The sequence below is a fragment of the Schistocerca piceifrons genome, chromosome 5, assembly GCF_021461385.2.
Source record: "Schistocerca piceifrons isolate TAMUIC-IGC-003096 chromosome 5, iqSchPice1.1, whole genome shotgun sequence".
Classification (NCBI taxonomy): domain Eukaryota; kingdom Metazoa; phylum Arthropoda; class Insecta; order Orthoptera; family Acrididae; genus Schistocerca; species Schistocerca piceifrons.
Genome location: NC_060142.1, coordinates 130818884 through 130834768, shown reverse-complemented (window position 1 = coordinate 130834768; position 15885 = coordinate 130818884). Strand labels below are relative to the sequence as shown.

Below are 15885 nucleotides of genomic sequence, written 5' to 3'. Positions count from 1 at the left end.
CTGACTGTATGTTGGTGTGAGTAATAAACGTGTTTATAGAAACAAATGTGTTTACAGTGCTAAGCATTGTATTTCATTGACTCTGCCATTGGATTTGAGCTTGCATGTGGTTTTGGTGTGACAGTATCTAACTGCCATTTAATTGTAATTGTAGTCATTAAAATAAGAGAAAAAGTTCTAGAGAGAACTGAGAATTTTTACCATTACACCTATCCAGAGTTGACTTTCCCCTTATGTCCCAACATATAACTGATCTGATCAAAAGTGTTTGCACACCTATTAGTGGATGTAAATATGAGGGTTTTCGGCCCTTCACTTTTATTGTAGTTTAAACTCTTCTGGTGGCACTTTCAGTGAGGTTTCTGAATATATATGGAGAAATGGCAGTCCATTCTTCCTCAAGAACAAAAACCAGAGTAGATAGTGATGTTGGACACTGGGATGTGGAGTGAAGTTGACTTTCTAGTTCACCCCAAATATGTTTCATAGGGTTCAGGTCATGCCTCCGGACGTGCCAGTCCATTTCATGAAAGTTATTGTCCACAAACCATTGGCTCACAGATGATGCTTAATGACAGGTGCATTGTCTTGCTGATGCAAACAATCATTGTCTCCAAACTTCCTCTACTGTACACAGTACAGAGTGATGTAAAATTTGTCCATATCCTTCTGCGTTTTGTGGCTTTACAAGTACAGTAAGAGGATCACAAAGTAACCATGAAAAACACTCCCATACCGTAATACCACCTTCACCATACTTCACTATTGGCACTATACATCACGACATATGCCAATCATTTGACAAATCCAAATATTCCTATCAGATTACTGTGGGTATAGCATGATTCATCACTCCAAATGTATTATTACCAGTCACCCACCATCTAGTTGCTTCATTCTTTACATTGCCTCAAGCATTGCTTAGCACTGACTGCTGAAATGTGTGACTGAAGAGGAGCTGCTTGACCATTGTACCCCATTGTTTTTGTACTCCCTGTGCACCCATTGTGCTAGCTGGACTCCTGGCAGCACTTTGGAACTCGCAAGTGATTCCCTCTGCTGGTTTCAAGCCACACTCGACAATACTCGATGGTCCCCGCCTGTCTGTATGTGAGGTTTTCCAGGTGTTGGTTTAAGTCTGTCTGTTCCTTCATGTGTCCATATAACACTCACATCACCAGTAATCAACTTCGTCAGCTTTAGGAGGGTGGAAATATCCCCAATAGATGTGTTACTCAGTTGACATCCAGTGACTTCTCCACATTCGAAGTCGGTGAGCTGTCCTCACCAAGCCATTCTGTTACTACCCCCTGCCTCCTTTTATAATGATGGGTCAACCTCTTGTGTCATCTAGTGGCCAATTCTGGATTTCATAGGGCTGTCCAAATTCTTTTGGTCAGATAGTGTGACATAAAGATTTCAGTCAGTGGGCCATTTTCGCACTTTGACATTCTCCATTCCCTGCCCTTTATTAGTAATTTCAAAGTAATGTGTCGTCCAGCTATACAAGTATTATTTAATATTCATATTAGCCAACTAAGGTGACATAACAACTTCAGTTTGAATTTTTTGTTAGGGGTTCCTGTTTTTACAGTACTCCATCCTCTCGCATGTTGTCTTTTTTTCTTCTTTCCATGGTGGTCTTCATTTATTATTTCCTAGTCCTTTCCCTGCGGCTTTGCCTGAGTATACATACAACCTCACCTCTCTGTGTCCATGTCTTTCTCCATCTGTCTGTCCACCTTACCCTCCCATCTCTGTCTGTCTGTCTGTCTGTCTGTCTCCTCCTCCTCACTTTCTCTGCTTCTTATCTTCTCATCTCCCTCTCTTTGTCCATTGCCTCCACAGCCCCCTCTCTGACCATCTCTTCCTTCCCCCTCCCTCTGATCATATCCTCCTCCCCCCCCCCCTCTCTCTTTCCATCTCTGCCTTCTCCTCTTCCTTTCCCACCCATCCACTATATCTCCACATGTTCCATCTGCTTCATGCATCTCTCCCTCCACCCCACTCTCTGTCCATTTTCTCCTCCCCCTCATTCTGTCCATCCCCCCCTCTGTCCATCTCAGCCTGCCTTTAGCCATGATCATTGGCACATGTAGCTCCTGCAATACTACTCCCACAAGACACCTATCATGCGGGGCAGGCTCTCATCAGAGGCTTGAAAATCATTTATTCATCTCTGATGTATAGGCCACCATGCAAAGCAGGTTGATACAGCAGGCCAGTAGTATTGTCACAGCATGCTTGTCATGCACGGCAGCATACATGTCAGGGCCCAGAAAGTCATTTCTTGCTCATGACATGCAGGCTGCCCTGCAGAGCAGGTTGATTTAGTAGACATATACTGTTCCCACACAACATTCCTATTGTGCAGGGCAGCCTATATAGCAGGGTCTGGGAAAAACTAGTTTTTGCCCCTATCTCTGCTCCTATTGGAGCTTTTTTTTTTTCCCCCCCCCTTCATCAGTCTACTGACTGGTTTGATGCGGCCCGCCACGAATTCCTTTCCTGTGCTAACCTCTTCATGTCAGAGTAGCACTTGCAATCTACGTCCTCAGTTATTTGCTTGACGTATTCCAATCTCTGTCTTCCTCTACAGTTTTTGCCCTCCACAGCTCCCTCTAGTACCATGGAAGTCATTCCCTCATGTCTTTACCGAGCGAGGTGGCGCAGTGGTTAGCACACTGGACTCGCATTCGGGAGGACGACGGTTCAATCCCGTCTCCGGCCATCCTGATTTAGGTTTTCCGTGATTTCCCTAAATCGTTTCAGGCAAATGCCGGGATGGTTCCTTTGAAAGGGCACGGCCGATTTCCTTCCCAATCCTTCCCTAACCCGAGCTTGCGCTCCGTCTCTAATGACCTCGTTGTCGACGGGACGTTAAACACTAACCACAACAACAACCCTCATGTCTTAGCAGATGTCCTATCATCCTGTCCCTTCTCCTTATCAGTGTTTTCCACGTATTCCTTTCCTCTCCGATTCTGCGTAGAACCTCCTCATTACTTACCTTATCAGTCCACCTAATTTTCAATATTCGTCTATAGCACCACATCTCAAATGCTTCGATTCTCTTCTGTTCCGGTTTTCCCACAGTCCATGTTTCACTACCATACAATGCTGTACTCCAGACGTACATCCTCAGAAATTTCTTCCTCAAATTAAGGCCGCTATTTGATATTAGTAGACTTCTCTTGGCCAGAAATGCCTTTTTTTGCCATAGCGAGTCTGCTTTTGATGTCCTCCTTGCTCCGTCCGTCATTGGTTATTTTACTGCCTAGGTAGCAGAATTCCTTAACTTCATTGACTTCGTGACCATCAATCCTGATGTTAAGTTTCTTGCTGTTCTCATTTCTACTACTTCTCATTACCTTCGTCTTTCTCTGATGTACTCTCAAACCATACTGTGTACTCATTAGACTGTTCATTCCGTTCAGCAGATCATTTAATTCTTCTTCACTTTCACTCAGGATAGCAATGTCATCAGCGAATCGTATCATTGATATCCTTTCACCTTGTATTTTAATTCCACTCCTGAACCTTTCTTTTATTTCCATCATTGCTTCCTCGATGTACAGATTGAAGAGTAGGGGGCGAAAGGCTACAGCCTTGTCTTACACCCTTCTTAATACGAGCACTTCGTTCTTGATCGTCCACTCTTATTATTCCCTCTTGGTTGTTGTACATTTTGTATATGACCCGTCTCTCCCTATAGCTTACCCCTACTTTTTTCAGAATCTCGAACAGCTTACACCATTTTATATTGTCGAACGCTTTTTCCAGGTCGACAAATCCTATGAGTGTCTTGATTTTTCTTTAGCCTTGCTTCCATTATTAGCCGTAACGTCAGAAGTGCCTCTCTCGTCCCTTTACTTTTCCTAAAGCCGAACTGATCGTCACCTAGTGCATTCTCAATTTTCTTTTCCATTCTTCTGTATATTATTCTTGTAAGCAGCTTCGATGCATGAGCTGTTAAGCTGATTGTGCGATAATTCTCGCACTTGTCACCTCTTGCCGTCTTCGGAATTGTGTGGATGATGCTTTTCCGAAAGTCAGATGGTATATCGCCAGACTCATATATTCTACACACCAACGTGAATAGTCGTTTTGTTGCCACTTCCCCCAATGATTTTAGAAATTCTGATGGAATGTTATCTATCCCTTCTGCCTTATTTGACCGTAAGTCCTCCAAAGCTCTTTTAAATTCCGATTCTAATACTGGATCCCCTATCTCTTCTAAATCGACTCCTGTTTCTTCTTCTATCACATCAGACAAATCTTCACCCTCATAGAGGCTTTCAATGTATTCTTTCCACCTATCTGCTCTCTCCTCTGCATTTAACAGTGGGATTCCCGTTGCACTCTTAATGTTACCACCGTTGCTTTTAATGTCACCAAAGGTTGTTTTGACTTTCCTGTATGCTGAGTCTGTCCTTCCGACAATCATATCTTTTTCGATGTCTTCCCATTTTTCCTGCAGCCATTTCGTCTTAGCTTCCCTGCACTTCCTATTTATTTCGTTCCTCAGCGACTTGTATTTCTGTATTCCTGATTTTCCCGGAACATGTTTGTACTTCCTCCTTTCATCAGTCAACTGAAGTATTTCTTCTGTTACCCATGGTTTCTTCGCAGCTACCTTCTCTGTACCTATGTTTTCCTTCCCAACTTCTGTGATGGCCCTTTTTAGAGATGTCCATTCCTCTTCAACTGTACTGCCTACTGCGCTATTCCTTATTACTGTATCTATAGCGTTAAAGAACTTCAAACGTATCTCATCATTCCTTAGTACTTCCAAGTATACCTCCTCCTCTTGTGATTCTTGAACAGGGTATTCGCTATTACTAGCTGAAACTTGTTACAGAACTCAATTAGTCTTTCTCCTCTTTCATTCCTTGTCCCAAGCCCATATTCTCCTGTAACCTTTTCTTCTACTCCTTCCCCTACCGCTGCATTCCAGTCGCCCATGACTATTAGATTTTCGTCCCCCTTTACATACTACATTACCCTTTCAATATCCTCATACACTTTCTCTATCTGTTCATCTTCAGCTTGCGACGTCGGCATGTATACCTGAACTATCGTTTTCGGTGTTGGTCTGCTGTCGATTCTGATTAGAACAACCTGGTCACTGAACTGTTCACAGTAACACACCCTCTGACCTACCTTCCTATTCATAGCGAATCCTACACCTGTTATACCATTTTCTGCTGCTGTTGATATTACCCGATACTCATCTGACCAGAAATCCTTGTCTTCCTTCCACTTCACTTCACTGACCCCTACTATATCTAGATTGAGCCTTTGCATTTCCCTTTTCAGATTTTCTAGTTTCCCTACCACGTTCAAGCTTCTTACATTCCACGCCCCGACTCGTAGAACGTTATCCTTTCGTTGATTATTCAATCTTTTTCTCATGGTAACCTCCCCTTTGGCAGTCCCCTCCCGGAGATCCGAATGGGGGACTATTCCGGAATCTTTTGCCAATGGAGAGGTCATCATGACACTTCTTCAAATACAGGCCACATGTCCTGTGGATACACGTTACGCGTCTTTAATGCAGTGGTTTCCATTGCCTTCTGCATCCTCATGTCGTTGATCATTGCTGATTCTTCCGCCTTTAGGGGCAAGAGAGTGCCCTGAACCTCTATCCGCTCCTCCGCCCTCTTTGACAAGGTCGTTGGCAGAATGAGGCTGACTTCTTATGCTGGAAGTCTTCGGCCGCCAGTGCTGATTATTTATCAAAATTTAGGCACTGGCGGGGATCTAATCCGGGACCGAAGACGTTTTGATTATGAATCAAAGACGCTAAGAGGTATAAAACCCACAGTGCTGATACTCGTGAGGTGTTGATGTTTCTGTGCCAAATTTGGTTGAAATCAATCCAGGGCTTTGGGAGGAGGTTCTGGACTCTCGCAAACATAAACTGTTTTTTATTTGTATCCACGACCTCCTCCCAAACCCCTGGATTGATTTCAACGAAATTTGGCAATATATACATAGCAGATTATACCTAACTTTCAGTCTTAAAATAAATACCACTCATTTAAAATAATGAAATGCTTCATGAAGGTGTGACAATGTTATAGTGATTCTGTGGAATGAAAATTAACATCTGATCATGTACCCCGTGTTGTGCTGTCTTTCATCCTGTTCTGTAACAAAATTATGCCAGCTTACACACACAAATTATACATATAAGAAGTTCCTTAATGTTGAATACAAATGCAAATACTTACGTACTTTATGTATTTGTATTTGACACCAAGGAACTTCCTGTTAATGTGATTTCTGTACTGATTATTTCTCTCAAAAAAGATCCATACAGCAGTTTTGAATAGTTTCATGATGAAATTTTTGAAATCATTAAAAACTGAGAAGGATTTTGTGTGTGTGTTACATCTTAGGAAAGTCCAGACCTCTTCAGCTTAATACATCTTGGGCATGCCAAGGAAGCAGTAGTGTCTTGTCATGCAGAGATAATCTTGTTGCAATATGGTCCGAAACACACACTATTTTCCACAATTTTTATGACTTTCAATAGTTGTTGAGAGTACCCCACAGCCGAGCCCAGTATAAATTTTAATCATGCCTTAAAGTGCTCTAGAATGCAAGGCATTCAAATGATGTAAAATTTGATAATTCACTGTAAAAAAATATGGATCAACTTTCTCTAGCATCTTGTGCATCCTCAGTTACTGCAATTCACATTAACTCAGGCTTCATTATGGTAACTCCATCATAACTTAAGTACAATTCTTCTGTTTTTTCTGTGGATATGTGTATATTTTTTTCTTGTGTGCTCTGGCCTATATGCAGTGCAAATTTGCTGTTAATGTGATCAGTTTATCATACTTCTAGCAATGAGACAGGAGGAACAAGAGAGGCCTGAAACAGATAGGGACATAATCAGTTGTCTGACAGTTAAACAGAAAAAAAGAAAAAAAATGGCCAGGTGCAAGTAGGATTCACACACTGAGGATTCTGTACAAACTTAATTATGTATATAGATGGTTCATCCATTCCGATAATTGAGAATCTCGGCCATTTTTGCCTATGGTCGGCATTGATGCTCGCAAGAAATTGGTCCAAGGGATTCAAAGATTTTCGAGAATATTTTAATTTCAACAATATAAATGTGACATGCAGGAGGTAGGTGACCATTATTATAGTAATCAGTAGTTCTGCATTGAGGCTGGCTGGGTCGCAAAGGTAAAAGTCAAACATCAGACAAGGAATGACTTTATTGCTTATATGAAACATTTTGGAAGTTATCCATCAGTAAATACCCAGGATTAATTACTGCACATAGGTATGGTATTTCAAGTTGTATGTGAAATGCCATAGCTACATGCAGTACTCATTTGCTGGATATCTGGAGATGGATAAAATCTGAAATGCATTATATGAGCATTAAAATCATTCCTTGCCTGATGTTTGACTTTTGCCATTGCAGCCCAGTCTGCCTGAATACAGAACTACTGATTGTTTTAATTTTAAGTTTGACGTCAGGTAAACAAATGACAAAAGAAATGTTTTTTTCGTGTGATACCAAATTTACAGTTATCGCAGTTTTCCTTTGGTTGTACTGTGAAGCTTTGCTTCTTGCAAAATTTCATAATTCTAGTCCAACAGGAAGTATGCTAAAGGTTTTGATGAGTAAGTTTGTGAGTATCAAAATACCAGACATAAATGGCCATATCTTTTGATTGCACTGACTTAGAAGCTTCAATGTTTTGCACTGCCAATGGTGCACCTCAGTATGTGACATTCTAAAATTGAAAGTAAGAACAGATGTAGAGAATATTAATAATGGGCAATGTTTGAGCCATGTATGAACATCTACTTCTACAATTACATGGCTACTCTGCAGGTAACACTTAAGTGCCTGGCAGAGAGTCCAGTGGACCACCTTAACAGGGATTCTCTATCATTCCACTCTTGAACAGTGTACAGAAAAAACAAACACCTATATCTTTCCGTGTGAGCTCTTGTTTTCCTCATTTTATTATGGTGATGATTTCTCCCTATGTAGGTTGGTGCCCAAAAAAATATTTTCACATTTGGAGGAGAAAGTTTGGTGATTGAAATTTTGTGAGTACATCCTGCTGCAACAAGAAACACCTTTGTTTTAACCCTTTGAGTGCTGCACTGGTGTGTGCAGCTGGCCGTGTCAAACCTGCCCTTGGGGCCCCCTAATCCGTGTACCTGTGCTGGCAGCCACTTCCGCGAACTATTGTGTGTGCCTGAGCTCTCCACTCTATTTCTGAAACCACGGCAGTCGTGACAGTCTCGCAGTTAGTGTGATTGCCGACGTTACAAATAAACGCAGGATATCTGGATACGTATTCCTTAGCTTTGAATCTGGAGATGAATTGCTCGACAGACCTAATGTACACTGAAACTGCTTACGCTGCTAACACGTAACTCCTCATCATAGGCTTTCTTTCATTTTCAATTAGATCTTGAGAATCATCATAAGGTCTCAGTATACATCTGTGTTTTATTTGGCGTACTGATACTTCATTATCAGATTTTTGTATGCAACTTACGATGTAAACGCTGTAGAATCTGTAAATGGCAAACGTTGACGTTCTTCTGTACTAGCGCAATAATTCGTCCACAAACAACATTCGAGGGGGAGCGTCTGGATGCCGAGACACACTTCTAAAGCTAATCACTATGTTTTGAGAGCATTAACCTAATAAATTATCCCCAAGGAAACTTCAAAATCAAAATTCAACATTTCTGAATTCTTTTTATATGGGATGCAATTGTTATTGCACAGAAGAAATAAACAATGATTTATAACTTTTGTTTAAGAATTAGATAAGGAAATACTAAAGTTTCTAAACTACCTAACCAAACATCACCTTTAATTCCTAATGACATTTTGTGCTTCAGAAACGGGTGAGTGTGTGTAACTGACCGACGTGTGCCAAGACATCCTCTCCAAGTGTAGACCTACAATTTTTTCACAAATTCAGTGTCCTGGAATAATAGGACAGCAATCCATTACTGAATATTACAAAAAAATTGTAGCCTGGGTTGCGGTAAAAGATATTTATTTAAGCGGCGACTAGTTTCGAACGAAGCCCAATTTCAAACAGCCCTGTCAAAAAGGAATGTGACAAACACATATTAACTGTTAATAAAACCATAGAATATCGATAGCTATCCATCTTCTATGGTTTTATTAACAGCTGTAATGTGGTTGTCACAGTCGTTGTTTTACATGGTGGTTTGAAAATGGGCTTCACCCGAAACTAGTCGCCGCTTAAATAAATATCTGTTACCGCAACCCAGGCTACAATTTTGTAGTAATAATAATGCTAGAATTTTTTGTTTAATTACTGATACTTGCACCAGGTTTAAGGTTTAACTTCTGCCAAGAAGTTATGGAAGAATCCATAAATTTGTACTAAGTTGTATTTTTGCACCTTCTGTTCTTTTTAAACCAGTTATGTTTCCCATCCTTCTTTCTCATCCGGGCTTAGGACTGGCAATGGCGAAGTTAAAAAATCTTTTTTTTTTATTTTTAAGTAATTTTTTCCAGAAGTAAGGGCTTCATTTCATCATCCAGCTGTAGTAACTTGACTAAAAGTTCTTCTTTATGTGGTATGTTTCAAAACATGGGTCAACACACAAAGGTACATTGCATGTTTTGCATTCATATTTCATTTCTCGACACACTCTCTGTTTCGAGCAGACTGCACATCAATGCCATAGTCCATGTTTCGTGGACTGGTTGCTTGGAAAGTGCCTCCCAGTAAAGTGAAGAGGATTGTCGTCATCAGAGTGTCTTCCTTTCCTATCTCTTCTCCGTTCTGTAGCAAATTTTTCCACAAGTTCTCGTACCAGACGTAAATGAAAATCTGCTAATGATATTTTGCTCACTGTCACCAATCAGTGAAGAGTGCGAGCATTCAAAACACAAAGGTCCATAAAAAAAAAAAAAAAACAACTTTTTTTGTGCCATTTAACAGATTTACGCACAGATACAACAGAGCTTAATAGCATATCGGAGTGCTCTGCTGTTCCCATATTTGCATTGTAATCAACAACACATTGCAGCTTCATTTCTTTTTCGCCAGTCGTCCTGTTTGTCTTTCCCGTGTCATGCATTTCTGTAGTGTTGCAGGTAGTCAGCATGAACACTTCTCTCTTGTCGCACCACTTGATGGCAAGCATTGCGTCAGTTGACATAAACTCAACTTCTCCTCGTTTCAGTTTCTTTTGTAGCTTTGGAAAGTTATGCCTGTTCCTACTTCCAGTACCGCATGCTGCTGTTCTCTAGTTGTTCAGCCAGAGGAACAAGGCTGGACTTGTATACCAATTGTCGACATACATGGTATGACCGCGTTCGAGCTATGGCTTCATTAGTGTTGCCACACTATCACCAGATTTCCCCAAATTATGGACTTCAATTTCTGTTGTTGCGCCTGTGTGTACAATGAAATCCAAGACGTATCCAGTTTTACAGTCAAATGTTTTGATTCTAAATCTACTTCGTTTCGAATGAATGTATTGTTTAAAAGATAAGTGACCTTTGAATAATAATAGGCTTTCATCAACACAGTTTTCTGCATGGATTAAATGCACTGAGGAATGCCACATGAACTGTATCAATTATTTTCCTAATTTTAAACAAACTGTCATCTCCACGATTGGCCAAGTTGTCAATAAAATGCAACATTCTCAAAAATAACATAAAAAGGTCACGGGACATAACTTCGCCAAAAATTGAAGTACTCGGAATTACATCTCTGGACTAATATTCCTTTGTTCTCAACTTTTTAACTCTAGCCATGAGAAGCCAAATACCAAGGAAGCTATACATTTCCTCAAAACCAGTATCTTTCCAGGTGGATAGTCAAGAATGAACTGATTCTGACGTATTTGCCATGGTGAGTTTGTTCAAGTGCTATAAATTTCAACAGATCTTCTGATAGAAATAGCATGAAAAAGTATAGAATGATTGAATCAGGTGCTAGTTGGCAATTATGTCCTGAAGATGGGTCATCAAATGCATGAAGTACTGGATTGAAATCACATTTTTGCCAATCAAATTTCTCATTCTCACTGTGGCGTGGCCTTTTACAGGTCAATTCGTCTTCACTTTCAGGATCTGAAGAAGAACTGTCCTGGCGAGCTCTACTAGGCGAAGTACGTGGAGTTTTATTACTACGAGATTCTTCTGATGAATCTTCATAGTCACTACATTCATTGAAGATGCCACACTCACTGTCACTGTCACTCCTTGTCAGTATTTCCAGTATCTCTTCGTCAGTGCAACAACGCCAATGTAACAATTGTCTGTGTGGAACTCAAAAGTGACAGCACTCTAAAAATCCTGATGAAACAGCAGATAGCCAAACGACACCACATAAGCAGAATGCAGATCATCACATGAACCAGCTAGCACGAATGTCGAACAGCAACTGCGAAATCCATAGCAGAGTGTTTCCCAGATAGCAGGGACAGTGGCACACAACAATAAGTAGGGTACGTCCATCTCAGGGAGTGCACAGGACGAAAGAACATGCGACAGGCCGTCTTGGAGCCCTGAGCGGCTATTGACGTGCGCAGGCCCACAGGCAGTGGAACCGGCTGCGGTATAAGCCGTCATTAGGACTCAAGTACTGGCCAAGCCACGTGGCGAATGCCATCTACAGGGCCCACGGGAAAGCCCACTTCAACGGCAAACAACGTCCGCAGGCCCCCTGCGGCAAGGTGGAGCGCCGCGGCATATCTCGTCTGCAGTACTCAAAGGGTTAATGATGTCCACCTCAAATGTCAAGCTGCTATCAATTTAATTTTATACTTATGCCAAAGTAGCATTATAAGGGATGTCAGGAAAAGTATTGAGACAGAGTCCAAAAAGTTAGTTTTACTGTAAACAAGTTAATATACTATTAATATTCCTCAGAATAACATAATTGAGCACCAGTACACAATTTCTATTGGTTGCAGCTTGATCTTGAACCTTATGTTTTGTCTTCCACTGTGAATCTGCAGCCTCCTACTAGGATGATGCACATGTTTAACAGTTACAATGTGTTGTCCTTCAAGACTTCATATCAGTAAGTTAGTCCTCATAGTAGTAAGGATGTGGCATTGACCTAGTTTGGTCTCTCTTCTGTTGTTTGACTGAGTGAGGCAACATAATGAGGATGAAACTGGACTTTTATTTGTGAGAATTAGGGCACCAATCACGGACCGACTGTCCTGACTAATATTTTCTGTGATTTCCCTAAATTGTTTAAGCTGAATTTTGGGATAGTTCCTTGCATGAGGTCACAGCCACATTTCTTCCCCTATCTCTATTGGAGTCATGTCTATGCTTTTTCTGTAATCACCTAATTTTATACAGGAATTTAAACTCAAATCATCCTTTCTTTTTTGTGTTTGCATGACACTCAGAAACACACTTTTTTGCCAGTTGGCTTTTGTTACAGAAACATGACTCACTTATCTATCTACACACTAGTGATAAATTTTCCTTTTTATTTCTGAAAACCTTTGGAATCAAACTGAAACAAACTTTTCACTGCAGAAATTAAACAAATTTTCTATTTGGTCAACTTTTAGTATAGTAGTTCGATATCCATTAGTTCAGAACCAATTTTGAGTGGGAAAATTTTATCGGCATCCCACATATTCCCTCATCCTAGGGAACTTCCTTTCCACTCTGAACACTTCAAATTACCTAAACATGTTTTGTGATGAAACCTAATTATTGCATGCTTTGTGGTTTATAGCAGTTGTCTCATGTACATTGTTTTCAAGTAAGACATTATTACTGATTAATTTTACCAAGAATTTTGACTTGTGACGCGTTACTAAATCACTAGCGGATTAGAAAGTTATCTGCACCCGTTGTAAAGCCTCTGAGGTAAATGTGAGGAGTTGGATTATTTATTTGCGATAGTATTCTTCGTATTGCAATTTTTCTCTCTAGTCTACCTTCTGCTGCCCAAAAATTATCAGTCTTGTTGCTTTCCCAGCTTATCTCATACTTAAATTCTTGTTTCTACTAATAGTTTTTAAATGTATTTTTCATTATTTTTCAGTTCTGGACGTGGAAGCATTTGAGAGACTATTGGGGCCATGTATGGAAATCATGAAGCGGAACATTGATGACTATGAAGATCAGTTGATTCGCATTTTTGGCTCAAAGTCAAACATTAGCGACATTCGATGAAGTATCATTACTTTTAGTTACTAGTCCCTCGGAAAGTACCTATTTTCATACTGTGTTCTCTCTTTTATTTATTGTATGTAGCAACATACCTAGTTGTACAATTTTAAAACAATATAAAATATTACGGAATACATTAATGTTATGCATTGCATGTTCAATGGTAGGTGACAATTTCAGTTAGACTTAAAAAACAGCTGTTGCAGGATTGCTTTTAAAGTAAACTGCTTTATTGCAGTATAGCTCAGTTTAGTTCCCTGGTTATCTCTTTTTGTATCAGACTTCTTCACCTTATGCAAGAAACATACTTAGTGTTCTTCATTCTTTCTTCAATTCATTGTGTATAATAGACTGAAAACAAATGTTAAAGAGCATGGCTGTTGCACAGACAGTTGAAAGCCTGTGCCATAAGTGCGTCAGTAGCTTGTGCTTGTAGTTAACGAAGTTACTGCAGAAGTCTTCCTTGATCCCTGCACGATAGAAGTTGAAAATAACTAAGTGTATATTCATTCTGCCCTTGGTGCAGGTGGACATTAATAATTAAATATTCATTCAGGCCATTTACACCTTATATACGGTTTCAGCTGCTGTATTAGGGATTTGTGCAGCAGCCCATCAGTTGCTCTATTTGCAATAAAAGATGATTGTGTCGTAAAATTTTGTAATCCATTGATAGTACAGCATTTAATAGTAACAAGCGTTTTAATGAAGATATTTTTCAGTAATTATCGTACGTGTTATTGTCGTTATTCATCAGATCAGTCACTGCCATAAAATTCAAGCACTGGCTTTTTCTCTAATGTTGTTAAAATTTTCCTGATTTTGAAAGATTCTTTATATTAAATGGATGATTAAGTGTTGTCAGAATGACTGGAAGTGGAATTATTATGGTCCAAATGATGTTAACATTTACTGTCTAAACTTATTGTGTGGCACTTTTGTGGTAAGGAGGTTAAAGTCCTTCAAGTTTCTAGTCACCCATCAGACAAAGCACACTACAATGTCCAGATTTTATTTATTGCATAAATGTAAGAAAAGTATGTGTTTCCCTTTTTTAAGATTGTTATCTTTTGCAAGTACAGAGAGGATCCAAATTACTTGCCACTTCGATTATTATGTAAGTTTGCAGACTTGCTAACAGAGAGAAAGTTAAATGGCACCCACTATGATCATCTCTGGGGCACATGGTGAACTATTGATTGCGCATTCCATTTATAAGTTAGTACATGTAAAGTAAATAATATGCAGAAATTGACATTATATTTAAATGAAACTTGTTTGATGAAACAAATTTGGGAAGAAAAAGATAACCAAAAACAGAGACGTGATAGAATAACAGGTTAAAAAAGAAATTCTAATGCGGCAAATGTGATTTTGGAGTGCACACTAATGTAGTTAATCGTGAAAATATTCAGTTTACCTGTACCTGTAATTTTGGACTTAAATGCTGTCATATTTGTGTTTTTAAATAGGATAACACTCACCCATGAGTTGTTGAGTACAAATGCATATACTCAAACTAATTTGTGAAATTATTATGTAAAACTAAAATAATTTGTTAGTAATGCTAGTCATACAAATACAAGTACCTTATTTATTTCCTTAATCGATGAATACAAATTAATTTCTAATTTTGTAACACTGAGTGTAAGTAAGTTCTCATGGAGTATTTGATGAAAGGTTGAAACTGCTACCCAACAAAAATGCCCTAATGTGATTGATTGTGCTATGTAACTTGAATCTCTGGAGCTCAAGGTTTCCATAATCTGAATGAAGAAGTGGTGGGAAGGTAGACAGATGTAACTGGTGAAGTTGAAATAATTGGTTTTTGGTGGTCTTTTCCTCTGAGGTAGTAAAGTGGTCCCTACAAATGTGCAACCTAGTTTGTGTCTCTGCTGCTACATCTGTTCACAGACAGAATTATAATTTTTAAATACAAAGTTCAACATGAAATAATTATTTTGCATATTTTCATTGCCAGCATAATTTTAGTAACATTTTTGAGATCCTGGTTGGGCCATCTTTACATAGTTCCATTTACTAACTGTTAACAGTATTTTGTAATTACTTGAGAATTTTGTGCTATTATTATTATTGTTATTATTATTATCATTGGATACGAAAATTTGATTTTTATACATTGCAGTCACTTTCTCTATGATTACAAATGATCAGTATTGAAATTATATAATACTCAAATTTGTTGTTGTTTTTGTCTGATGGTAAATATTTCTGTTATGAAATGTTTTTAGAAATGTCCAGTACTTTTATTTAACATTTTGAATTGTGTGTGTGTGGTAGTAAATTATGGTGTCATGTTATTTTTTCTTAAATGTTTACATATTTGTGCTAAGAACCATATTGTTATGCAAGTACTATTAGACTGGAAAGTTGGTGTTGGTTGACTGTTGTGCTTTAAATATGATTATACCAATAATTTTTCTTGCCATATTTATATTTAAAGATTTAGTTGAAAATAGTGCCATTTTGTTGTTAAATATTTAAATTTTAATGGTGTGTTGAGTAACAAGTTCTTACATTAATGACAATAATCAGTTATTAAATGTAAAAATAAGTATGATTTATAATACAACAAAGATAGAAAAGACTACTAACTACCCAAGCGGCAGTTAATGCATATGCCTTAGAAGATTTTTCTATCTTTATTTGCTTTAGTTAAATTTTGA

The 15885-nt window shown here is 38.9% G+C and overlaps 1 protein-coding gene across 2 annotated transcripts in view; it reads left to right on the top strand.

The window, feature by feature from the left end:
- LOC124797864 (cAMP-dependent protein kinase type II regulatory subunit) overlaps positions 1 to 14557 on the top strand; it is a 64907-nt gene extending 50350 nt beyond the window's left edge. For both annotated transcript variants that reach the window (XM_047260938.1, XM_047260939.1), the window contains exon 8: positions 13071 to 14557. In XM_047260938.1, the coding sequence (XP_047116894.1) occupies positions 13071 to 13201 (131 nt within the window). In that variant the 3' untranslated portion in view covers positions 13202 to 14557. The remainder of the gene's footprint in view (positions 1 to 13070) is intronic.
- The last annotated feature ends 1328 nt before the right edge of the window (positions 14558 to 15885 follow it).